Genomic DNA, 24,428 nt, shown 5'->3' with positions numbered 1-24,428 from the left:
TTGGGAAAAGAATTTTTATTTTTTTATTTTGGGTTTTTTCCCATGACATGTCCTATTTTTTTTATTTTTTTCATTTGATATATTTTTTATCTAATATTTTAAATATCATCGATGTTTGTTCTCTCTTCATCGCAACGATGTACGATCGAAGCGATAGTGGTATAGTTGATGTATAAAGGTCTCACAATTGGATAAAGATAAAGGATTAGAATGTTATAGAATCAAAGTATAAGGGTGAAAACGATAGGATGATAATGATGATACGAGAATGAGACACCCATAGCAAGACAAAAATAAGAAGATCAAAGTGACAAGACGAAAATAACAAGCGAATGCAAGGTAGACGTACCAGGGCTAAAGCAATGAGACGAAGACGATCACGACGAAGCCAAAAAGACATCTTTCGAGTAAAACACAAAAGAGATTTAAAAAAAAAAAAATCATCCCTTTTCTTTCAAATGATTATCCTAATTTTTATATCTTCTGCTTTACATTAAAAACCATAACAAAAAAAAAAAGAGTAAAGCACATAAATAGAAAGCATATTATCAATCACAAAGAATCATCAAAGAAAAAACGTCTATGATTGATAATAAAAATAAATTAATAATTATCTTTCTTATTTTAATTAAATTTAAAAGATATGTAACGATGAATGTAAAGTAAAAGGCGACTCTAAAATATAAAGAAAAAATTTCCCCCCAACGCTAAAGATTTTCAGACAACAAAATATTGACAACTCTGATGACCTCTCTCCAAAACTTTAGAAATACAATTAAAAAAACAAGATCAAAGATAGGCATTAATGTTCCTAACCTATTCGAGTAGGCGTTTACAATGCCATAGTCGAAGATTGTATATCCTATACTTGTCTAATAATTTATTTTAACATGGACAAGAATATCACCAGTACAAAGCCAGCCATGGTGCTGAAACTTCTGTGAGTGCTGATCCCCAGCTTTTGGAAAAATAAAAATTCCATGGGCAATTTCAACCATGTCAAAATTTAACCAAGAGAATCAAGAGTTCATGACTGAAATAATCCAACAAAAAAACATTGAATGCCTGACTAGTCCTTTGAATCAACCATGGCTAAGCTTTTTTTGTATTCAAAAGCACATGCCTGGTGGTTTTGCTTGCCTACAAAATCGATCGAGCTGTAATTCTGTTCCAACTACTTGCGCGGAAACCCGCCAGAGAAAAGGATGACAACATTTACATATGGTTTATCAAGATAATGTATGTACACTCGGCACAACTAACCCCCTCTAATCATCGATGCTCTGGATTTCACCCTTCATTATCCGGTTGCTGACTACGTTAAATCCTAAGATAGATGGGTTCATCTTCTGCCCTTTCTTCCCCTTTTTCTTCCCCCGTCCTTTGGATGGCCCATCTAACCCATCCTCTAAGCCTTCCTCGGCATCAGTAGCAGTGTTGGAACTCCGAAGAGATGTATTATGTACAGATGTGTTTCGGGACTTCTGTGGCTGGAAGGCAATTTCGAGGACATCCGGTGCCAAGAATTCCTTGTAGTTGAGAAAATTGTCAATGAACTCGTGGTTGCGGTCCAAAGAACCAAGATTTTCTCTCAGTAGCACTTCTGCCTCTGAAGTTGATTGCTTTACGCAAAATTCCAGAAAACTTGTATCTGAAACAATTGGAAAAAATTTTTAAGTAATGATAATCTTATCTTAAGCACAAAAAAAGAGCAAAACAGTTTTGGTAGTTGATAATGGTACCACTTGTTCCCGTAAGACGGACCCACTCATTCACGCACCAGTCCCTGAATTCCACTGCTTCTGCAAATAAGAGAACATAAAAAACAGTATCAAGAACAAAATCAGAAAACGAACCAATGGCGAACTTTACCTGAGTTCTTTGTTGTGGCAACACTCCTACCCTTTGAAACCGACACAACTGGCCCAGGTGAGGCTGAAAGAGAATGATCCACAGGTCTGTTTCCTGATGGCTTCTGACCTGATCCTGCTCCAGAAGCTCCTTTTGAAGGAGTGCCCTTAACCAGTTGCCTAAACCAATAGTTGTTGCCAACCCCAGTTTGCTTAGATAAAATGGCCTCTTTAAGCACAAAACTTCAGAAATTTAAAGTAGCAAATTTTGTAACTATTGTATAAATCATGACAAAGTTATCCTACATAAGAAATTCATATAAGCTTAACACCATTGATTCATGAAACTCATCCTAGAGAAGGTAACAGCTTAAAAAATAAAAAAAATTATCCCTCAAGTTATATCGACCATGCACATTCTTGAAAGGCAGAACAATGAGGCATATAGATCAGTGAAAATAAACACAATAGAGAAGGTATAATAACAGCAAGTGTTGCATAAATAAAAACAAAGAAGCAATCGTGCCAACAATACTAAAAGGTGATCTCAGTTAAAACTATAACAGTACATGTTTCAAACAATCGTATCAAAATTAAACAATAGCAGATAAAAATCTGGGTTGCAGGACACGACTTGACAGACACCAAGATATAATGCTGTAATATTGCAAGAATGACAATATGAACACTTAAGAATCATATGATTTGGTCAACTTGACAAACAGATAAAAGAGCCAAAAGAGTAAAAGCATAAAAGCCATACAGATAAAGGTAAATTATTGAAATAAAACATGAATCCAATTAATCTGTAAGTAACAAAGATAGCAGGAAAAATGTTAGCAAAACCAAAACAACTATGTGTGGCAAGGAAACATAAGCTTCAAGACAGAATTTCAATGCAATTAACATATGAACTCTGAAAACACAATTCCAAGCACGTACTTCTTGGGTTCTGGTTTTGATTGCTCACTAGGTCCCCAAAATAGATCATCTTCAGACCTAGATTTTGTCTGAGTTGAAACTTGTGAAACGAGATGAATGGATGATGCAGTGTTGGATGGAAATGATCCAGAATCCTGCCTAGAAGACCCATTTCCACGGCTAGCATGGTTTGATTGGAGCTTTGCAGGAGTTGGTATTGAAATTTGTTGCTGCACGGTTCCAGACCTCTTCTCTTGCTCCATTTGAATGTCTCTTAATGACATCGGCCTGTGAAGCTTCCTCGAGTCCAGAGACCAAGCTGGAGGAGGAGCAGAGCTTACCTGATCCCCCTTCCAAAGAACAAAATCTCCTAAAGATGGACCCTTGGGTAGAGCAGGCAACAATTCTTTCTCTTGTTGAACCTGACATGTACCTTTAGCCTTTTCAGTAGGAGACGGATCTGCAGACAATTCAGCCATACCAACTGATTGTGGGATCTTAACTCCTGAAGCTTTTGACTTTGATGCTTTCTTGCGGGCTTTTCTAGTATCTTTAGCCTCAACAAAGTCATCATCATCAACAGCAGATGTATCAATGTCGGACCCAGCTGGTGTCGGAGGTGGTAGAAGTAAACCCTCAGCACGACTAACAAAAAGCTCTGTGTCTTCTTTACTTGATTTGGTCAAAACTTCTTCAGCCAATAAATCATGCAGCTGACTTTTCCTGCTCTTCGACTTCAGATTATTTTCAGAGTTAACCACGGAACTTGTTGCAGCTTGTTTGGTATCACCATTCAATTTATTTTCCAAGTTGGTGACTAACCCTGACCAAGGAGCTGGCAGTGGACTTCTTGCAGATGTAGGAACTGCATCAATTTCAGAAAGCAATGTTTCTTTCTGTGCTCTCAGCTGTTCCTCCTGTTGTATCTCCAAAAGTGACTTAGGCTTGAGACCTGGAGAGGATTTCCATGCCCACTGAGATGAAGTTACCTTTGAATTGGATGTCAGTGGCCCCACCACTCCAGATTCAGCTTCTCCTTCGGTTTTAGATTCAGCAGTTACAAGATTCACGGAGGATAACAACTGTGATCTCAGAGATTCAGAATGCTCGGTGGAGGATGCAACAGAACCTTCAACTCCTGTTCCAGATGAAGGCCCACAGAGAGACTCTTCAGCATCTGCTTGCACTTCAGATTTAACCTCATTAGCATTTGTACCAACAATTTCAATGTCAGTACTTGATCTTTGGCTGGAAACCGTCTTAGGCAATCCTTTACCAGGGTCTGCAGATATCTTTGTCTTGGATTTCTTCTGCTTTTTTAATTTCTTTTCAGAAGCCTTTTTAACTTGTGCCTCTGCAACCATTTCTTTAACTTCATGGCCAGAAATATTTATATTTTGTACTTGATCAGAGATAGATGATACAAAATCATGAGATGTTTGACCACCCTCGACAGAATCCAAATTATTCAGGGCTTCAGAACCAAATGGTGGCACTGCTCGAGTCTGAGATATCAATGGTGGCTTATGGTCTGTCTCAGCATCACCCAAGCTTTGATCGATCTTTTGGAGATCAGAAGTTAGTTCCTCAGATGTCTTCATAGCCTCTAAGAAAGTCAAACTATCTGCCATCACTGGTTTTTCTACAGTAGTAGGGTTAGGAATATCATCATTATCCAGTGAAAATTGAGTATCTGATTCTTTTGAACAAGACATTTGGTCAAAGACCTGATGTGGTAAGCACATGGACAGAGATCCAGAGCTTACAGAATTGACATCCAGCGTGCCTTGCATATTAACATTCGGATAGTAAGATGGTTGCTCGGAACACTCATATGCAACAGGCCTCTGCTGATTCATCTGAAGTACCTCATGTGTTCTTTGAAGCATAAGATGATTGACAGCAGCATTACCTGCTGACATGGCAGCAGGTGCCTGTCCATAAGAAGGATCACCAAACTGTTGATGAGACTGATGACTAGATAGGACCTTCGAAAGCATATGCTGCTGCTGCTGCTGCTGCTGCTGAAGCATCAAGAGCTGCTGCTGCTCTTGCTTTTGCTGCTGCTGGAGCAACAAGATCTTTTCCAGAGAAGGGAGTTGAGCAGCAGGAATCTGAGAATGCAACTGTAGCTGTGACAGCAGATGCTGTTGTTGCAATAAATTCGACAAACGAGGATCCTGGTTTATCTCAGAAGTTAGCATTTTCTCGGGTGGAACTAAGCAAGACGAAAGATCACCATGTTGTGTGATTAAATGAGGCAATGGTGGCTGATTAGCAGATTGCAAACCCTGCTGCTGAACTCCTAACCTGATCTGGGAAGGCATAGGTTGATTATAATGCATGTTTAACATGTCAGCTGGAAACTCAACACCACCACAAATAGGGCTGTTTACAGTTGGTGCTTCTAAAAAGTTTGGACGAAAAGGCACACCAGAATTAACAGACCGTGAAGGAGGCTTATCTGCTCCAGGATGCAGTAAGGACAACAAGTCAACATGCTGAGGAGACTGAAGAATTTGAGGGGGAGAGCCCCCAGCCGAAGGCATGAATTTAGAATGGGGCACAGAAGAATCTGAGATTATATCTGTTTTTGAAGCAATTGATGATACATCACCCTCTGACCAATATGAACGAGGATTCAGTAATGACCTTTGCCTCTCCAACAACCTGGCTTGGGCAAAGAGGTAATTCATATCGTTCCCACTTTCTCCTACCACAGAGGGCAATCGGCCAGATGTGCTCCCTCCAAATTCTTGCATACCTGCATGGATAAAGTGAGGAGGTTAGAAAACTTATCTGATACAGGCATGCTCAGAAGCTAAGCAGACAGAATATTTGCATAATCACAAGAAGAAAAAAAGTGGTGATCTATCATGCAACTCATCAGATAATGTTTTCCAGTAATTATGTTTCAAATAAATATTTTAGTCAACTAACAAACCTCGACTAAGAGAAAACCTTTCTGAAGGTGAACCACTCGTGTTACCAGACATTAACGACTCCAAAAACCGATTCTGTGATTCAGTTGCAGTGTCATGCATGTTTCTCTGTCCACTCTTAAGAACATTTTCGCCAAGACCTGAATGAATGCTACCAGGATTAACAATTTTTCCCTTAAGAGATTCGTCCAATGTAACACTGTGTTTCACAACGCCAAATCCAGGTGGTGGCCCTGCCTTCATCCGTAGGTGTGGCATTACATCCCCAAGTGATGAAAAAGGTGCATCAGCTGGAGAACCCGCAAGTCGTACTTGCAAATCAATACCAAAATATCCTGCTTCAAACCATCCAATAAGATCACTTCCAGAAAAAGGACCTTGAATTTGACCTTGAGGATCTTTATAGTACAAAGAAAGATCTTCTGGAGAAGGTGACTGCAGCTTCCTGGCAATCAACACATCCTTGGAAATCAAACTATCACTTTCCTTCATAGCTTCAGTTGATTGCCTTTTATTATTGGAATCACTTTTTGTATCTGAATGAAAACAAACTCTGTCGGTGTCTTGCCATTGGCCATCTCTGTATAATAAAGAGGTAATAGCTGTATTATGCTTAAATTCCACATCTTTCTGCAGATGGGATGAACTCATATCTGACTCTACTGATGCAACTTCTAAAGAAAAATCTTTCCTATCAAATTTAGAACCATATTTATGGTCTCCAGCTGACTGAGATTTCTGTGGGACAACATAATGAGATGAACTTTCCATCCTGGTTACTTCTTTAGTAATCATCTCATCTGCACTAGGAAGAACCACATCTAGATCTACAAAGAGATTAACAATCAATGTTAGGGAAACTTACTTAACAAGAACTGCATCCAACATAATGTAAGATTACCTTAAAACAAAATTAAGGCCAAAAAGAGAGGAAAAATATTCGTAAGTTTTGTCAATTTCAGGCATGTGACGGTAATGACACTTGATTTTAGATGCTAGACCTCATGCATAAAATCCAAATTGATTCCTAGAAAACATGAAAGAAAGAAAAAGACAAACTATATCCCATATTTTAACAATAGGTTTGAAATAAACGTACCTATTACATTTACTTTATTTGGCAGAATTAAAGAGAAATTTAATTATGTCCACCTCTAAATGATGTTCGAGTTAATAGTACTGTTATCCATATGATGGACTCTCCAGAGGGCTGAAATTATCACTTTTAATATAGTCGATGTATCATCTTTATAACCAAGCCCAGCATTTAATAAATCATGGTCACTGCCTATCCACGATAATTTAGACTATCCAAAAGGATTAGAAATTATAAAGAACAATCAAACATCTCATATGTGACAGAAATTAACCAGAAACCAAACAGAACCTAATTTACTTTGCCGTGATGAGACAGCATCTGTGTTAGTCCTCCCAATGGAGCTTTCCTTTATAAGCTGAGAAGCACCACTGCTCACAATTTCTCCCTTGTCGATTCCCTTGATGATAACCTACTCAGACACCAAAAGCATAAGGACATGCAGAAATGGAAAGAAGTATGGCCAATAAAATTAATCTAGTTGATTACCGATTCATCAGAAGTCGGAGCAGAAAAAGCCAAAGGCTCCAGAGGTTCAACTTGTGTCAGGGAAGGTACTTCAACAAACTCATCTAATGACAATCTAAAACTTTTTATATCAGTTGTCCGGTATATATCCAGCAATTTCATCCTAGTATATCTTATAGTTGAAAGGTCTCCGGATGCACCATCTGACTTCTCATGAGAAAAACCCAAGTGAAGGGAACGTGAAGCATCACTATTTGTGCTGCTCATGCTAGAATTAAACCTTCCTCGACCAATAGGCGCAGATGATATCCCATTTTCTGCTCTTATTCTACCGTAGCCAATCATATTGGGCTGTTTGACAGGTGTCTGCAATTGGTGGTGAGAAGAATCTCCCCTTCCACGGCCCAACGTATAGTTGGACCTCCATGAACGAGAATAATGGTCATCTCCTTCTGTCTCCTTTCCATGGTTGTTTATGTCCTTGCCATGACCGCTAAGATAGGGCGCAGGTGTTCCTTTGTCAGGAGTTCCATTACCACCTTTGCCGGAGTCTGACCACTTCTCACGCCAGCTATCAGACTCCTTATCACCCGGCCCCCAGCGTGTGTTCCACTTGCTCTCACGGCGCTGGTCACTTTCCTTGTTACCTGAATCATTCCACCTTTCGGACGGAATTCGGCGTGTTTCTCCAGAATGCCTGAATGTATTTTCAGACCATCGCTCTATCCTACGAGAATCACCAGGCTCTTTGTCCCCCTCCCTCCAACGGTCTCGTCGAATGGCGGAACTAGTTTCCCTTTCTTCATCATGCCAGCGATCTCGGCGCCCAGGTTCTAGGTTATGCAAGACTGGCCTGAAAACATCATTTCTCTTTCCAGTATTAGACAAGTCTTCACCAGCTCCTAATGCCTTCACAGCATCTGGTCTATTGTCATGATGAGAGCCTAATTCCTGCATGAGAATAAGATTCAAAATTGCATGCTATACTCGGAATAGCAAACAAAATAAAGTAACACCAGTGCAATGATGGCTGCCACAGCCATCATTGCTTGCTGAAGACCCCACAGGAATGTCGGATTAAAAAAACTGCAAGCATGAATTATCTGAGCACTACTTTACCACAGCCATAATACTAACCTTATCAACAGCCTTTGATATAAGCCATTGAGGAGAAAGAGGTATAGAATTGTCAGAGCCTTGCATGTCTGCAAAAGTTGAACATCTTAAGTAGAAGAAACTGTGCAATAGAATGACAATTGTAAATGAATAGCAAGAGAACGAAATTCAAAATTATATAATATTAATATAATATAATTTAGATAGCATAACATGTTTGTTAGAACTAAAGAAAAGGCATGAAGAATCATATGGTTCTTCTGCTCATGGATAAAAGACCCACAAGTCTCCATTGTTATTTGATAAATGGTACTAGAATGACATCACCAGAAACAAGCCTAAAGGAACAACACAGCTTAAGTATGAACTATGAAGTACTTCAAGTCTGAAAGATGAATTAAATTATCTCAAAAGGAAGTATCCGTTTCAAGGACCATTATATCTCCGCTGTTTACAACTACGTATTCACTAAATATGACAATTTACTGCATTTAAGAAATGACAGATAAAAAACCAACAGATTCTGAAAATGTAAATCTGTCTGTCCTTGTCTTCATAAATTAGTAATTTGGAATCTTTCTTCTACTGTGTCATGAACTCAGGGTAAAAAAGAAGATACCTAGATAGGCTATTTAAACATGTCAAACACTCGCTGCAACTTTCTCAAACAGCTATTTGACATATGCTATAAGACTGAAGTTCAGATGAATGATTAAATAAAAGAAAGCCTTGCAGTTTCAACTATAGGAAAACACATGATAGCCCAAAAGCAAGTTCTTTAAACAATTGTACATTAGCAATGGGATACATCCAAAGCAGTACAGGGATCTTGCTCCAGTACTTTCTTTTTTGCCTATTCCTACTTTCGTTCTAATTTTAAAGCATTTAAAAAGGCTGATGCAGTTGAATGGTAAAAAATTACCATACTCCAATGCTCGAATGGTGAACATCACTAACTCCCTTCGGCTGCACAGTCTTAGTGTGACTCCACTAGGCTATAATATATAAGAGGAACGATGGTGTTAATTGTCACTTTGTTACCTACCTCTAGTCCTAGCTTTCTCCTTTTTTTGCCTTTTATTTTTCTTCGCGACTTTCAAGATTAGATTCTACACTTGCCAAAATAGGATCGGGCGTGTCAAAACTGCAATGATATGAACTCGCCTTCCACACTCTTCCCGTTGATCAAATAAGACGATGGATAACTTGCCCTACACAGTCGTTGAACGCGAATAATGAACATTACAAACTTTTCCCTCTTCTTCTATGGAAGAAAGATCAATCTACCGCAAAACCTACAGATTGTTAAGACTGTAATAAGCAACAAAAAATCGCCTCGCAATATCTCCAACGACAAAGCTTCGAGCAGCAGTATTTCCAATAAGAAAGAAACGTTCAAAGAGTAGACCAACATAAACAAACAGCGAAACCCTAAAAGAAGAGAGCATCATCCCAAGGCGAATGATCAACAATTTGATTCCCAAGTAGAGGGAGCACGGCAGTCCAAGGACAAAGACCCTTGACGGAGCTAGGGTTTCTGGACGATAGGCGGAGGCGGAGGCAGAGGCACAACCTTTTACGGTCTGGTGCGGCGAGGGGTCCACGGTGAGTTCGCGGCGGCCATCGGCATTGCTGAGGTCGGCCATCGTTAGAAGTCAAGCTCCTGCTCTCGCTCTGTGGTGGCTGCTTGCTCGGAGGGGGGGAAGGAATGGGGAAAAAGGAAGAGGGGAGGATAAATGGAGGAATGAGAGAAGCCACGCCTGCGCACGTTAGCACGATCCCTCGGGTTCTTCGAACTAATTCGTGACCCCAGGACAAGTCAATCGAACACCGCCGTCGATTAGACGATCCGACGGTTGATCTCCCTCGATCCTTCTATTAGCCACCTGATCGCGTTCCTAAACGTGCGCCGGCAGAGGAGCTCTAACCCTAGTGGAGGTTTCGCATCGAGAGGCACCCACGAACGAACCACCCATCATAAAAGTCGAATCCACCTGTAACGTGGCTATCTAACTCCGGCCCCACGCGGGGTATCTTTTGCAGGGTGTGCTTACTTTGGTCTCGACCAAGTAAACATATGCGGTACGACTACCCGCGAGCGTTTCAGTATCCGATCAGTCGATGTGCGGCATGATCCTATTGGATCACCGTTCAGCGATCGAACGGGGCTGATTTCTCCTTCCGGGCAACTCGGATAGCATGGGTTTGGGCGCGGAGCAACTTACCGGGAACCCAATGTGTCCGGTTCGAGTTAGACATGGATCCAAGCAAATTGGCCAATCCTTTTGCAACTCGAGGCTCTATTTGCATTGATGGGCAATAAAATGTAATAGGAATGCTTAGATTCCAAGCAAATGTCACTTACTTTGTGCTCCTATATGGGGAACAGAAAGCTGGATTGATATGAATGCAGTTAATTAAAGGAGGAGAGAGATGAGCAAAACACAAAAGGGCTAATGTGGGGTGGGTGAATGCAACTTTGTGAGTGCACAAGTTGTTATGTTGATGGTATATTTGTGAGTGCACAAATATATACAAATACTTATATTTGTATATAGTCTTTTACGTTGTTCATTAATTGTGGGTCGCAACACAATAATACATTGGAAAATGTCACTTCTTACCGAACATGAAAATGTGTTGGGTACTCCTATTTCGATATTAATTAAATTAGTGTAATTTAGTTAAAAATATTTTTATTTATTTATTTATTTTAATAATCAATTACATCTTTTTCTTAATAATTTTATACTTTTTTCTATTATTTATTCGTTTTCTATTTTATTTTTTGGGGGTTTTCTTTGGTAATAGTAGGGATTTTGAAATAATTCATGTAGAAATTATAGTAAGTATTTAAAAATAAAAAAAAAAATATTTTCTAATATTCCATTTTATAGCAAATGTATTTTTTATTTAATATATTTTTTTTTATTATTGTATATATATATTCCTTAGAATTTCTTTATCAAACACTATGTCACACAGTAGAAATTTGAAGTTAACATGGGACTGGATCGCGCATAGTCTATGTAAAAAATCAAAGATATTTCTGATGCTTAAATTAGTAAAAATTTATAAAATTAAAAATGAGTATGATTCTTAGTGATAGGTCACACTTAGTCATTTTTATATTGAGCTTATATAATCATCAAATTGAAGTGAAGAGTTAATTTTGCAGATGATTACGCAATATTGACAGTTATTATTCAGCCATGAAGACGTGTGCCAAACTGTCAAAATTTATAATTATAACTAAAATAATATCGAGAGCTCTCAGTTAATGCATTTGAACTCTCACTCTTATTGGTATTAATTAAGTGTCAAATATATAAAATTACGTATCATCATGTTATTCATTTCCTTAATGGTATTGATTAAGTGTCGAATATTATCATATTATTCACTTATCACTCTCCCCCATCTTAATTGGACCTTGATGATCGGATTTGGTTGCATCATCATTAAATGATATTGGCTACACTATTGTTATGAATTCTTCATAATCGAATCCAATCAAATCATTAGTGAATGATGTTTTATTGTCGAATTTGATTACATCATTGTTGGGCTTTTATCATATCATCATCAAATAATATTTTTATTATTGACTTTAGTTTTGTTATCGTTGAGGAATGCTTCAAGACTATGGTCTGATGATGATGGGGGATACTTCGTGATTGGATTTGATTATATCATTATCGGAAAATGCTTTACGATCATATTCAATTACATTTTTGCTAGATGATTTTTTATAGTCACATTTGGTCGCATCATTGTTGTGGGATGCTTTATGGTCTAGTTTTATTACATCAATTGCTTTGGGTACCGCATTTAGTTATAAACTAATATCCACACATGTGGCATGCCAATTGTCATCTCAAATTATCATAGGCATATGTGCCAATGATTATCCTGATCATAGTATTTGTTTTGATTCAATCTTATATGGGTTTTCTTTGGTAATAGAAGGGATTTTGAAATAATTCATGTAGAAATTATAGTAAGTATTTAAAAATAAACAAAAATATTTCTAATATTTTATTTTATAGCAAATGTATTTTTTATTTAATATTTATTATTATTATTATGTATATACAAATTCCTCAAAGTTTCTATATCAAACACTATATGACACCATAGAAATTTAAAGTTAACTTGAATCTAATGTCCAATCTTAACGCCATCATGAAAACATGTGACTTGTGTATAATCGTGCATAATCTATTTAAAAATTAAAGATATCTCTAATGCTTAAATAAATAAAAACTTATAATATTAAAAATGAGTATGATTCTCTCTAATAGGTTGCACTTAGTCTTTTTTATATCGAGCTTGTATAATCATCAAATTGAAGTGAAGAGTTAATTTGGCAGATGGTTAAGTAATATTGGTAGTTATTATTCAGCTATGAAGACGTGTGCCAAACTGTCAAAAAATATAATTATAACTTAAATAATGTCGAGAACTCTCGACTAATGCATTTGAATTCTCATTCTTATTGGTGTTGATTAAGTGTCAAATATCAACATATTATTCACATATCACGACTCCCCCATCCTGATTAGATCATACTTGATGATCTGATTTGATTGTATTATCATTAAATGATACTTATTGATTATAATTGCCTACACTATTGTTAGAGACTCTTCGTGATCAAATCTTGGATGATGTTTTATTGTCGAATTTGACTGTATCATTGTTGGGGGCTTTAAAATTTGATTTTATCGTATCATCATCGAATAATATTTTTATTATTGACTTTAGTCTTGTTATTATTGAGGGAGGGATGCTTCGTGACTATGGTCGTTGACGGGGGATATTTCGTGATTGGATTTAATTATATCATTGTTAAGAAATGCTTTATGATCAGATTTGATTGCATTGTCGTTGGACCATGCTTTAAAGTCATATTTGGTTTGGGATACTTCATGATCTTAGTTTCATTGCATCAATATTAGTTAATGTTCCATAATTAGATTTAGTTATATCATTATAAAAAAAATATTTTATGGTTGAATTCGACTATATTGAAAACTCCCTTTATGTACGTCCCTCGTTGTCATGCAAGTTATGATCAGATTTAGTTATATCACATCGAACTGTTGTCGCGGCCGCGAGCTCAGCGGCTTCTTCCTCCGTCTCCCGGGAAGTGCTCACAGAGGATGGGGACTACAACGCATCCGTCCAGATCCGCACCAAAACCTAGAATCGATCCGATGGCTTCCAGCACTAACTCGTACTTCCCGGAAACCCTATTCCTTTCGTTTTCCGTTCGCGTCGACTCTAACCCTGCTTCTTGTCGAATTCATCGGCTTATTCTACTCGGAATCGATCCGTTTTAGATTTTGATCTCTCTTTCTCTCTCTATATTTCACTCTCATTTAATCCTCGTAATTAATATCGTTTCGAGGGTAGATCTACCTGTAGTTTTTTTTTGGTTTATCGGATCTTTTGGGAAGAAATCACCATATCGTGGAAACATTGAATCGACTGTTTGCATTCGTCCAATTTCTGGAGGTGTTGTAGTTGCACATAATATCTTTCCCGATTAGCAAGACGTGATCGTGCTTTCCTCGGTTGTTGCTAACATCTCTGTGTTTCTGTTTTTCCTGTATTTTGAAGCTAAATGTTTCTAATCGTGATTCAAATGGAGAATCCTCAGATCTCTATGTCGATTGCGATAGGCTTTCGTTTCCTCTATTCTCACTAGATAGAGTTTCCTTCTAGCTTATGTTTTGCTTTGCATTTTATAGGATGGATATGCCTTAAGCAGACTGTGCAGAGTCATCCACCTAGACTTTCTGCTAACTTTTTTGAAGCTTCTCGATCCTTGGTCTCCTTCGGAGTATAAACCTCTTCTCGAGGAAAGGAAATGGTCTTCCTATGCAGGGAAATCACTGCAATCTAAAATTTTGTGTGCCCTCATGGGATGGCACACACGTGAGTCATTTTGCTGAACATGGTTATCCTGAACATGCTCTGTCTGCCTGTTATTAAGGATGAAACTCCTATAGGATATCTTTTCAGCTTGATAATTTCTCAAAGAATTGTATTTTTTTCGTCAGTAATTGAGCATGCTAAAACTGTAGGAACTGATTGCTAACCGGTGTAGATCAACTATTTCACTAACTAGATGATGATGATGCACAAATGAATGGAAGAGCCTCATAGTTCTGTCTCAGTTACTCGTAACTGTATTTGTTGATTCTTACATAGGAATTTAGTGATGCTAGATTATTTACCTTTTTCTCTGGTATTGCCAACAGAAGATCCGAAAATATGGCCTAGACGTTTAGTTTACCTATTCAATTGTAACATGTAGAAACCACTAAGGAGTGCAGGGCATCTCTTTTAGACCAAGATTTTTGTTTCAGAACGATTAAGGTAGAGACAAGCTAGAAGGCTACCAGAAGCCAAACACATACAGCAGCTCATTGTAGGTCCAATTATTCATTGAGATGTCTTAAACTCTTCGCTTTTTTCAGTTCCACAAGATTGTATGTACTTCATTGATCTGCTTATGTTTCTTTAGTATGTGTATCTTCTTTCAATTATCGCCAAGAGACCGTCTTTTGTTGTCCTTAAATGAATAAGATTAAGAGCAACCTTTAGTTGTTCACATTTCGTTTCTAGCAAGAGCATTTTTCATGTATTTTCATGTCTTTGTACAATTATACTCATATGTATCTAGCAGGAATCAGGCACACTGTTTAGGGATCTATGTGGCCATACATTACTGGTTATGAACTTCTAGATTTGTAAAGCGAGTGCATCAAAACATGCCGGACTGCTGGTCATTGTACTGTTTGCTAATATGCGGCCCTGCCTATGAACATCAACCAAATAGTTTTTACATGGTTATATACATTACTATTATTTGCAAAATCCTTGTTTTCAGACTATTAAATCTATATTTGTTTGTTGGTTGAAAAAACCATTATATTATTGATGTCATCTTCAAGTTCATGTTTGTTGCAGTCCAAGAAATCATCTGGAATGGGTCACTTTCTGCCTGCTAGTGATCCTTGGCACATCTCATTGCACCGATGGCCCCACATAGTGGAATTTTTAATCTTTACATGATTTTTTGTAACAGATAATTATTTACTCTGATATATTCTGTCATCATCCTCTCTTTCCCCTCCCCTATGGGTGGACCTTTTCCATGCTCTTGAATGAAGCTATCGTTTTGAATTTGTCATTGTTTATAGGATGTCCATCCCCTTGAGAAAAATGGATCGACCTTTGTCTTAATTGATATAACCTTCCCAGCAATATTAAATGCCTGAGCTGTTAACAGGTTTTGCTGATCTTAGGCATGCTTGAATCGGTGTCCTTCCATTTGAATTGTTCTCGTAGATAATTGACCCTCTTTGTGACTTGGAAACACATTCATGCTAGGATCAACGGTGCCTTATTTTGGATAGTTGTGTTTTATTCGTAAGGCTGATTGGTTTTTGGCTCGGACGATAAGTTTCATTGATGATGTTTTTGTAAGAATAGCTGCCTTCTCGATTCTAGTCTGTCGCTGTAAATCTATACCCTACAAATATGTTGCTGCAGCTGTTTTTTACTTGAGAACTTTCCTGTTGCAACAAAAGTGTAATTTGCAATTGTGAACCTTGGTGTCTTGTAGTATTATCAGCTTGCAAATGCTTACAGAGCTACAAAATTCATTTGGACATATTACAGGTTTCTACAAAATTGTATTTCGTGATATAGTACTGCTTGCATGGTGGATTTTGTTTGAGAAAAACTCCAGCGAACCTATCTTCTTCTTGCTAGTGAATTGACATGCTTTTAGTTTGTATGTCCATTATTAGGAATTTAGGAGGGCGTTACACAAGCTTTCCTGTGTCTCAAATATAATTGTGTACGACAGCATCAGTCATCTGTTTCTGATCAGCGACCAACGGCTACTTGCATCAAGACATTCTATTCTAGATGAGAGGAACCGAGGACATGAGATGATCATCTTCTAGACAGGTGCTACTTCTTCTTTGTTTTCCGTTTTTGTGGCAATGGTAAAGTTGGGAAGTGTTTTCCTGCTTTTTCTTCTTTGTTTTCTGCTTTAAATAATTTCATGTATATAAATTCATCTATTTCTGACCAGCGAGCAACAGCAACTCGCATCAAGACATTCTATTCCAGATGAGAGGAACCAAGGAACGGACATGAGATGATCATCTTCTAGACAGGTGCTGCTTCTTCTTTGTTTTCCGTTTTTGTGGCAATGGTAAAGTTGGAAGTGTTTTCCTGCTTAGAATGCGGATGCCAGGTACGACGTCAGTGATTGACTATTCAACAGAGACCGAGGGAGAGAGAGAGGCTGTGTTCGTGATTGTACGTGCCCAGGCTCATGGCTTCTGCCTCTGCTCCACGGGCCATCCGGTACAAGACGGACGACGAGTGCGCGCCAAAGTGACCAATGCCACGGGAGAGGGAGGGCGGAGCGCCGCTGGGCAAGTGCGAGAAGGAGCTGAAGCGGAAGGGGGCTGACCTCGACCCGCTCAAGGAGGTGGACGCGCTGCTGCGAACCGAAAGAGCCTGCTCCCGAGTCCAAAGGCGCGCAAGTGGCAAGTGGTCGGCGACGGATCTCGCCACCATTGCGCTCCTGGTAATATCCCGCGGCGTCACCAGGTTCGTGCTCTGCAGCTAGGAGTCTCGACGGTAATCATCTCGATGCCCCTTCTTTTGCTTCTTCTCTTAGCCGAATGATACTTGGTTCTATTTCGAGGATTGATCCATAGAAAAATGAATGGTCCAAGTTCAACACCGGCGGGATCTCTCTTCTGTTGATGACCACAGTAATCTAAGCAGTATGGTCCCATGGATTTCATCGATCACTTCCACGCTCCACAAAGCGGGCGGGAGGGAGGAAGCAGCAGCAGCAGCATTGAATGGCGGGGCGCGGACGAGGAGGCAGGCCCTGAGGCGCGTGCACCGGCACGCGGTGGTCAAAGGCGTAGAACTTGCTCGGGGCCTCAACCGGACGTGAAGCGCATTAAATGCGTTCGAGGCTTCGCGCTCGCCATCAATGGCGGCGGAGACCGTGCTGGAGGAGACGTGACGCTATCTGCCTCTCCTTCCCCGGTGCGTGCGACACATCCTCGACGAAAGAAAAGATGAGAGGAGATGGACGAAACGGATCACACAACTGTGCGTGGGTCTTCCTCTGCCGCAAGAAGCGGCGTTCCGAGCTTTTGCTGCTAAAACCATCGGATACATTATGGATGGAAGAAAGATATTACATACAATCTAAAAGGAAGGTTCCATTTCTGATTTGCTTGCACGAAATTCAAAGCCTGGCCCTTTGTTCTTTGTTGGAGGCTTCGAACTGCGTATTATTTAAAGCAAGGTTAAATGTGCATGTTGCGTACCATGCACTTCCACCGCAATGTGTGCATCTTTACAACCAGCAGCTTGTCCTATTGCATGTCTTGTGGCGTATGCCACTTCACAGGTTGTGCGCTACGTCCGTCATGCCTTCACAGTGTTTCTTTCATTGGCCATGCAGAAGAAGGAAGGAGAAGTAGCAGAATGCAGAGCCTCGTGAAGCACAGCTTCATCGTACACATACACACCGACAGAACATGTTGATTAATCTACAAGAAGGTTGAGCAATCAAGATCTGTAGTCTGGAATACATGAACTAATCCTCTCTATCTTAACAATCATCAACAAAAAAAAGAAAGAAAGATGCAAGGCTATAAATTGATGATCTTTTTATACATGAGGAAGGCTTATTGGGGAGTGAGGGCGAGGTTGAGATCAATTCGTGGCTTCTTCTTCTGCGGCGCAGTGGGCAGCGGCACCTGCGACTCGCAGCGGGGGCAGCGCGGGTTGGCCTTGGAGATCAGCACGTAGGAGAGGCAGCTGGGGCACCCCGCCGCCACCAGACTTGCGCCGCCCCCGCCTGAGTCTTCCCCGTCCTCCGACCCCTCCTCCCCGCCCTCGTGCCCGTCCTCCGCCTGCCGCTTCGTCGACACCGTCGTGACCGACGACGACGATGACGAGGAGGGCGAGGAGTAGCCGGGGCTGCCCGGCGCTGCCTGCCCCCGCCGTTGCGCCGTTACCCTGCCACGCGACTCGCGCTGCGCCCGCTCGAGCGCCCACTTCACCTGCTCGATGGTGCACACGCTCTGACTCCGGGGACACGGCGCCGCCGCCGCCTTCTTCTTCCGGCCGAAAACGTCATCCGGAAGCAGGTTAAGATCCTGCAACTCACATCACACCATGCACCATCAGAAATTAGTCGGAGCTGCTGATTCCTACCAATCTCACGTCGATCACGTGAACCTTGCATGGTTCCGCAACGTAAACATGATAAAAAACAAAGGAAGAGGAGCATACCAGTGGGTGGAGATCGCCATGGCAACCGAAGGAAGGCTTCAAGCCAAGATCAAGATCCTTAGGCCCGACCGCCACGCCGCCACCGAGAAGGTCCAGGGTCACCGGACCCGTCTTCCCTTCCCTTAAGCTCACCTCGACCTCCATCGACGACAAGAGGTCCAACCGCACAGGCGGTTCTAAGAATGACGGGAAGCTTGAAGAAGTAGATGCAGGGGATGTGCTTGCGGACGCAGTTAATGAGAGCGGGTGGGAGGACACCATCACACGAGATATGGAACAAAGGGTAGAGAAGACCAACAAACAAAGGAATTAAATGCTAATTTGGCTGCGAGTAGGGCGTCCATCTGCGCATTCTCTCATTTGGTCTCCCGTATGGTAAATAATGGACGAGACCCATCACGCAGCTCTATGTCTGCAAGCTCTTGGATTCACCTTCCCCTGGGAATAACTCGCTCGATCCCTCTCAGATCCACCTGCCACTGCCATCTTGTGATTCTCACTCACTCCTTGAGTACCATCTTTGGGATCAGCAATCTGTGACAACTTCATCTATGTTTGGGGTGTGCTAATGACATGGTGGTAATAGGGCGAGGTAACGTAGTAAAACGGACACTCTACGACTCTCTCTCTCTCTCTCTCGACACGTTGTGTGGCTGTGGACATGGGTGCAGCGATGCAGCCATAATGAGAGGCTTGACTCGGGGAAACACACTGGGAGTATTCCGATGGACTTTTGAGCCGAAGCAGACTCAAGTTAGATGGACTTTTCTACTTGGGTTGCATCCATAAATGCAAGAGGTTGCTGTCATTGAATGCCTTGATATTTAATGCATCAGAGCCTCGGAGATGGAGAGATCGTTTAAAGTTCCATGTATCGCATTTAATGTTCTCACAATATCCGCTCCTCCTCTCTCTCTAGATTTGTTTCACATGAATTGTGTTGCCAATGCATTGCCACGTTCCGACGTCAAGCACACGGCAAATGTGATGATTTCGATCGTCACATTTTGTGTTCAGTCTCGATTCTTACGTGGATCCGATCCAGCTTGAATGAGTCTCTGTGTTCGATGTGAGACTAAAATCTTATCCAAGTCGACATCGACGGTAGCTTCCTATCTGAAAGATTTTGATGACTATGGAACTCCATGCGATGCTAGCCACATGATGGCGAACTACCAAGTTAATTTGCCAACTAACATTGAGCTTATACAAAGTCCAGTATTTATGGTCATTAATTGATGATAAAGACTAAAATTCAAGAGAGAGAGAAAAAAAAAAACGTGTGCAAATAATGTAAATTTTGACCATTTGTTTTGTATGACGAAGTCCGTTCCACTTAGTTTGATGTCGCAACTAATCAAATTCAAGAATTATGTACTGATGGAATGGGCGGAGGAGAATGTCAAATTGAACATCTAATCTATAAAACTTATGTTGAGGATGCTTTCAACAATATATTTTTTACGATCAAATCAATAATATCTAATCAGCTCAATATGCCCCGGGAACCCTCGTGTATCACGAAAATACCCTAATTACATGCTATTGGATATAAATTAATTTAGCTAAATTGAGAAGAAACCATGTTGTGTAGTTGATGGCATCATCCGCAAGGTGAGTGTTGACCCGGCATTGTAGTGGATGTTGATTGGGCATAGACGTAGTTGATCCATGTGTGATTTGTGAGTATATATATGTCGTTCAAGGAAAATAATATTCATTATATTTTTAATCATGATTACAACCATACTGTGGTGAGAGATGATTAAAATCAATAATGATACCAATTAGGTTTCTGTACCTATCTAAACACATGATCCACATAAATTATGCATGTGATATCTAGAAAAAAAAAGCATGGTCGATGTCGATCTTGATTACAATATCAAGTGATATATATAATATATTTTTATTATATAAAAAATTTAATATTAAAAAAAATACATTTAATGATGTATAAGAGGATCGCATACGGAGATCCAACAATGCACTAAGCAAATCTAATGTCTCAACAACTTTGGTTGACGAGTAAGAACAGTCGGTAGCTGTCCAACCGACATTGAAACCATGATCTGGAAAACTGATGAGAAAAATCATATCACCTAAAATTGGTATACAAGTCAAATAATCAATTAATCTTTCGAAATGGATTATGTGGTCCGACTCGAATTATGGGTCCAATTCATTCACTATCAAACCAATGCCTTTCTCTCGTTAGCTATCGCAGAACTTGCAAGCTGTCGAGTTGCCCTCTCTATCTTCTACAAATCAGAATTATTCACGTAAGTGCAACAAAGCGTGGAAGTTTCTTTATGAATGCAATGTCTTCTTTATCTAAAATAAAATAAAATAAAAAATAAAATAAAATAAAATAAAATAAAATAAAATAAAATAATGATAATGATAATGATAATGATAATAATAATAATAATAATAATAGTAATAGTAATAAAACATGACTAATTACATAAGTTAATACGACTCATACCTGTTTTTTTATCCATATCCATCTTAAATTTTCAATATGATTTAAGGAACTCATAAATTTCACCGGTTCTTCTACTCAATTAATTGTCTATGCACCACAAAGAAAAGTCAATTTTACTAGGAGGAAAGAAGAAACAATTTGAGAAACCACCAATGAATAGATTGACAGCAGAGGATCTTTACCAAGTCCAACATTTCCACCGTAGCTGTGACCTTCTCAATTACAGGATCCATCATCCGCCTTCTTCCTCCCAATAGAATAAGACAGTTCTGTTCCATGGCAATCGGCGTATAGCCTTGTATCCTTCTAGCTAATCATGTCCGCGGTTGGGCAATTTCCAAAGGATGGATGCATGTTCCCACAGTTCAATACAACTTTCCTTGAAAGTGACTTAGATCAATACTGACAATAATAGTCATACGAATCATGTCTTAAGAGGTCGTATCAGTTTACAAGCCTTCTTCACCATTCATATAAAGTGTCCAAATAACATGATTAATATATTCCAGCAGCATAATAACACATGGTTGTATATATTTACTTAAGTTTGAAGATGCCATAAGCCATAAGCACTGCAGAGATCATGAAGTTTACCATGTCTGATGAGACTCCCAAGGCCTGTCGAAGGCTCACTTTAATGTGCTCGTTCTCTAAGGATTTCGAGGTCCAGCTCTGAGGTGTCAGTAGCCTGAAGCTCATAGTGAACACCATCCAGTTCTCTCCTGAACCGATCCTTGGAGGCTGCATACAACATCTTAGCCCGGATTCGAGAAACAGAAGGGGACCTGACCAACATTAATTTAAGAAATACAAGGAAAATGTAATGCAATCAGTGATCGGGAATTGACATTTTCGTGAAACATCTGATTCATAGGAATATATCATTAAGAAAGAAAGTTTGATTGTATGTTGTTAATATTACTACATCTGCCTAAAGGAAAATGTAACTCTGCAAGATTGGTCAAAGTGATCTAAACAGACGGCGGCAAATAGCTTGGACAGGAAGTTACGTCTAACCACTTGAAATGCTTACTGAGCCAGATGTTAGGAGCACTAAATATCAGTCTTGCAAGCAACTAACCTATTTGTCATGATCATCCTTTCAATTTTAATTTGATTTAGTCTTTTTGATGCAAGTATGACAAAAGCAGTAAGATTTTCCAAGAAACACAACATTAATAAATGGAGAAACTTAAATTTCTTAATTGTAAGATAAAGGTTTTATCAACAGGTCAAAAACCAATTTCTATAAACTGATTTTTTAGAACAAATTATTTTCAGTGTCAGTGTTTGGCTTATTGAGACTTGCATAGAAGAAAATTTGTATCTTGATTCATCACAAAATAGCTATTCCCATCTTCTCATCAGTCATCAGCCATAGAGTATTAGAAAACAAACAAAACCATCGTGTTTGTGAAGCTAATTGAAGCCACTAAGATTACAAATTTATATATACTCAATTCTAAGAAAGTACTGACTTAATCCTTTCTCATGGCAATGATATATGAGAAAAGACATACGACTGTCTACAATTCCAGGTCTCCCTTTCTGTTTGCATACAACAATTTTTGAGAAATTAAGCGAACCACTCGACCACCTAGAAGAGATATCAAGTGAAGCAACAACATAAAATGCATAGGTTATGCTGCTTTTCATCACAGGCCAACTACCCAATTATCTACATCAGAAATTTATATGAAGGAACAACATGGCACAAACAGGTTATGTCAATCCTATCACAGCCCAACACAAATGAGTTCACTTAACTTTCTATACAAATTGTGTGTGTGTGTATATATATATATATATAATAACTTTTAAGATAAAATTTTGAATTCAAGACAGACAATTCTAGCCATGCATACCAGAATGTATCGTATTAAATAAAAAATGATGGCAGGAATAGGCTCACCAGGCAATGAAAAATATCTTGCTTTTCTGACAGTTCTCTTCAGTCACAAAGTCAAAATCATAGATCGCATAACGGCAATCATTTTCAGGGAGAGAAGCCATAAAATCATCATAGCTCTCAGTTGCACCTCCAATCTTTTCCACAATAACCTCCTTCCGTTTCTCGTCAATTTTGAAAACCACGTACCTGTGTGTCTTCTTCCTCTGAAGCTCTAAGAAGATATGCTTGCAATCATCAGCGACACCCATTCCAGAGGAAGCATTTGACTAAAATCAGTGGATGTGGATGTCAGACAGTACCATTGAGAAAACAATGTAAAAACGAGTAATATGTTCTTAAGAATGCAGATTTTAACTTCAATAAGATGTTAAAGAATAGAACTCATATTCGTCCATTAAAAGCCGGGTCGACTTAATGCAAAATAAATGTCCAGTCATATATAAACTAGGAGTTCAAACCATCCATGACAGAGGCAAATCATTTTCGTTACCGACTACACTGTCATCCTGCCATGATCTTAGCTATCTAGAAACCTAAATATACAGAGGCAATACAAACAATGGAGCACTTTAAACTTCAACGGTACTTGCAATAGCAGCCTGCATAGTCTGTAAGCGATACTTCATAAGAAATGCCTGACAAAGCAGCTACGTTGTGCAGTAAAATTTGGTGACCTCTGCACGATAGAGGACAACCTCGACATGTGAAATCTATGTCGCACGCATTCATGTAAAAATATGGTCTAGAATGACCCAAACAGAACCCCGCAGTGAAAACCTAATCAAGCTTAGCAACTGACTGCATCAGAAACAGACGAAGCAAAACTTTGACCCCTTAAATCCGCTTAATGATCGCCAGCCCTAAATCGTCAGTACGAAGTGAAACTTCAACGAATCTATGAACTAGCAACTAAATGAACTGTATCAGATCCGATCAAACTAACTATCTTGAAGGACCCTAAAAATCAGAATCAATGAAGAAAAACCAATAGAAGTTGAACCAAGGAGCATCGAGATCTGCCAGTCCAAGAAGATAACCACGAGATCTCCGAACTGGAAAGCGAATGTAAAAGGGGGCACGACGCGATCTCGCCAAAGGGATGCGCGATGACTTACGTGGGATCGAAGGAAGGCCATTCTGATGATGGAGGCGATCTCCTCACATGCCAATCCTTTCTCCTCGCAAGATTGTCGACCGATCGATCGAGCGAGTGGGGGGAGAGGAGCACCAGTTGTGCGCGGCTTTTGATGGACTGGTGGTCTCCGTACACCAAAAAGCA

General features: G+C 39.6%; 3 protein-coding genes and 2 long non-coding RNA genes across 12 annotated transcripts; 1 reads left to right on the top strand and 4 right to left on the bottom strand.

Moving 5' to 3' along the window:
- Nucleotides 1-1,034: 1,034 nt before the first annotated feature.
- LOC135605988 (protein ESSENTIAL FOR POTEXVIRUS ACCUMULATION 1-like) lies at nucleotides 1,035-10,322 on the bottom strand. Of its 3 annotated transcripts, none has more exons than XM_065096665.1 (9): nucleotides 9,967-10,322; nucleotides 8,415-8,482; nucleotides 7,299-8,228; nucleotides 7,101-7,221; nucleotides 5,716-6,540; nucleotides 2,793-5,535; nucleotides 1,903-2,030; nucleotides 1,743-1,802; nucleotides 1,035-1,651 (listed from the first exon to the last, which is right to left on the bottom strand). In XM_065096665.1, the coding sequence occupies exons 1-9, from the start codon at nucleotides 10,037-10,039 to the stop codon at nucleotides 1,269-1,271; spliced, it is 5,331 nt and encodes a 1,776-aa protein (XP_064952737.1). In that variant the 5' UTR covers nucleotides 10,040-10,322; the 3' UTR covers nucleotides 1,035-1,268. The 3 variants fall into 3 exon arrangements, with proteins under 3 accessions (XP_064952737.1, XP_064952728.1, XP_064952734.1); XM_065096656.1 differs by having other exon boundaries at nucleotides 1,873-2,030; nucleotides 9,967-10,321; XM_065096662.1 differs by having other exon boundaries at nucleotides 1,873-2,030; nucleotides 7,110-7,221; nucleotides 9,967-10,321.
- Nucleotides 8,772-9,960, bottom strand: LOC135605998 (uncharacterized). The gene is made up of 2 exons (XR_010484638.1): nucleotides 9,693-9,960; nucleotides 8,772-9,604 (listed from the first exon to the last, which is right to left on the bottom strand). It is a non-coding gene; the product is annotated as an uncharacterized LOC135605998 (long non-coding RNA).
- Nucleotides 10,323-13,457: 3,135 nt separating the features above from the next.
- On the top strand, nucleotides 13,458-17,717 carry LOC135605978 (uncharacterized). 4 transcript variants are annotated; one of them, XR_010484629.1, is made up of 5 exons: nucleotides 13,458-13,632; nucleotides 14,150-14,336; nucleotides 16,220-16,382; nucleotides 16,510-16,594; nucleotides 16,675-17,717. It is a non-coding gene; the product is annotated as an uncharacterized LOC135605978 (long non-coding RNA). The 4 variants fall into 4 exon arrangements; XR_010484626.1 differs by having other exon boundaries at nucleotides 16,661-17,717; XR_010484627.1 differs by lacking the exon at nucleotides 14,150-14,336 and having other exon boundaries at nucleotides 16,661-17,717.
- LOC135605969 (uncharacterized) lies at nucleotides 17,567-19,082 on the bottom strand. 3 transcript variants are annotated; one of them, XR_010484624.1, is made up of 4 exons: nucleotides 18,750-19,082; nucleotides 18,129-18,613; nucleotides 17,777-18,001; nucleotides 17,567-17,602 (listed from the first exon to the last, which is right to left on the bottom strand). XR_010484624.1 is itself a non-coding variant. In XM_065096629.1 (3 exons), exons 1-2 carry the CDS (start codon nucleotides 19,008-19,010, stop codon nucleotides 18,140-18,142), a joined length of 735 nt encoding a protein of 244 aa, XP_064952701.1. In that variant the 5' UTR covers nucleotides 19,011-19,082; the 3' UTR covers nucleotides 17,567-18,001; nucleotides 18,129-18,139. The 3 variants fall into 3 exon arrangements, 2 of the variants coding, with proteins under 2 accessions (XP_064952701.1, XP_064952698.1); XM_065096629.1 differs by having other exon boundaries at nucleotides 17,567-18,001; XM_065096626.1 differs by lacking the exons at nucleotides 17,567-17,602; nucleotides 17,777-18,001 and having other exon boundaries at nucleotides 18,013-18,613; nucleotides 18,750-19,076.
- Nucleotides 19,083-21,628: 2,546 nt separating this feature from the next.
- LOC135605964 (actin-depolymerizing factor 11-like) lies at nucleotides 21,629-24,425 on the bottom strand. The gene is made up of 3 exons (XM_065096616.1): nucleotides 24,265-24,425; nucleotides 23,150-23,415; nucleotides 21,629-22,022 (listed from the first exon to the last, which is right to left on the bottom strand). The coding sequence occupies exons 1-3, from the start codon at nucleotides 24,283-24,285 to the stop codon at nucleotides 21,872-21,874; spliced, it is 438 nt and encodes a 145-aa protein (XP_064952688.1). The 5' UTR covers nucleotides 24,286-24,425; the 3' UTR covers nucleotides 21,629-21,871.
- Between the last annotated feature and the right edge of the window lie 3 nt (nucleotides 24,426-24,428).

The sequence above is a fragment of the Musa acuminata genome, chromosome BXJ1-2, assembly GCF_036884655.1.
Source record: "Musa acuminata AAA Group cultivar baxijiao chromosome BXJ1-2, Cavendish_Baxijiao_AAA, whole genome shotgun sequence".
Taxonomy (NCBI): domain Eukaryota; kingdom Viridiplantae; phylum Streptophyta; class Magnoliopsida; order Zingiberales; family Musaceae; genus Musa; species Musa acuminata.
The sequence above is the reverse complement of the archived record's forward strand: the minus strand, read 5'-3'. Positions and strand labels throughout refer to the sequence as shown.

Excerpts from the sequence above, each read along its gene's own strand:
- LOC135605969 (XM_065096629.1), bottom strand. The coding sequence starts at position 19,010 with ATGGTGTCCTCCCACCCGCTCTCATTAACTGCGTCCGCAAGCACATCC. Across the intron at positions 18,614-18,749 it reads ATGGCGATCTCCACCCACTG|GATCTTAACCTGCTTCCGGA; the intron begins GTATGCTCCTCT and ends TGTGAGTTGCAG.
- LOC135605988 (XM_065096656.1), bottom strand. The coding sequence starts at position 10,039 with ATGGCCGACCTCAGCAATGCCGATGGCCGCCGCGAACTCACCGTGGAC. Across the intron at positions 8,483-9,966 it reads GCCGCACCAGACCGTAAAAG|ACATGCAAGGCTCTGACAAT; the intron begins GTTGTGCCTCTG and ends CAACTTTTGCAG. Across the intron at positions 1,652-1,742 it reads CCGTCTTACGGGAACAAGTG|ATACAAGTTTTCTGGAATTT; the intron begins GTACCATTATCA and ends CAATTGTTTCAG.
- LOC135605964 (XM_065096616.1), bottom strand. The coding sequence starts at position 24,285 with ATGGCCTTCCTTCGATCCCAC. Across the intron at positions 23,416-24,264 it reads TGGCCTTCCTTCGATCCCAC|TCAAATGCTTCCTCTGGAAT; the intron begins GTAAGTCATCGC and ends CACTGATTTTAG. Across the intron at positions 22,023-23,149 it reads AAGATATTTTTCATTGCCTG|GTCCCCTTCTGTTTCTCGAA; the intron begins GTGAGCCTATTC and ends AATGTTGGTCAG.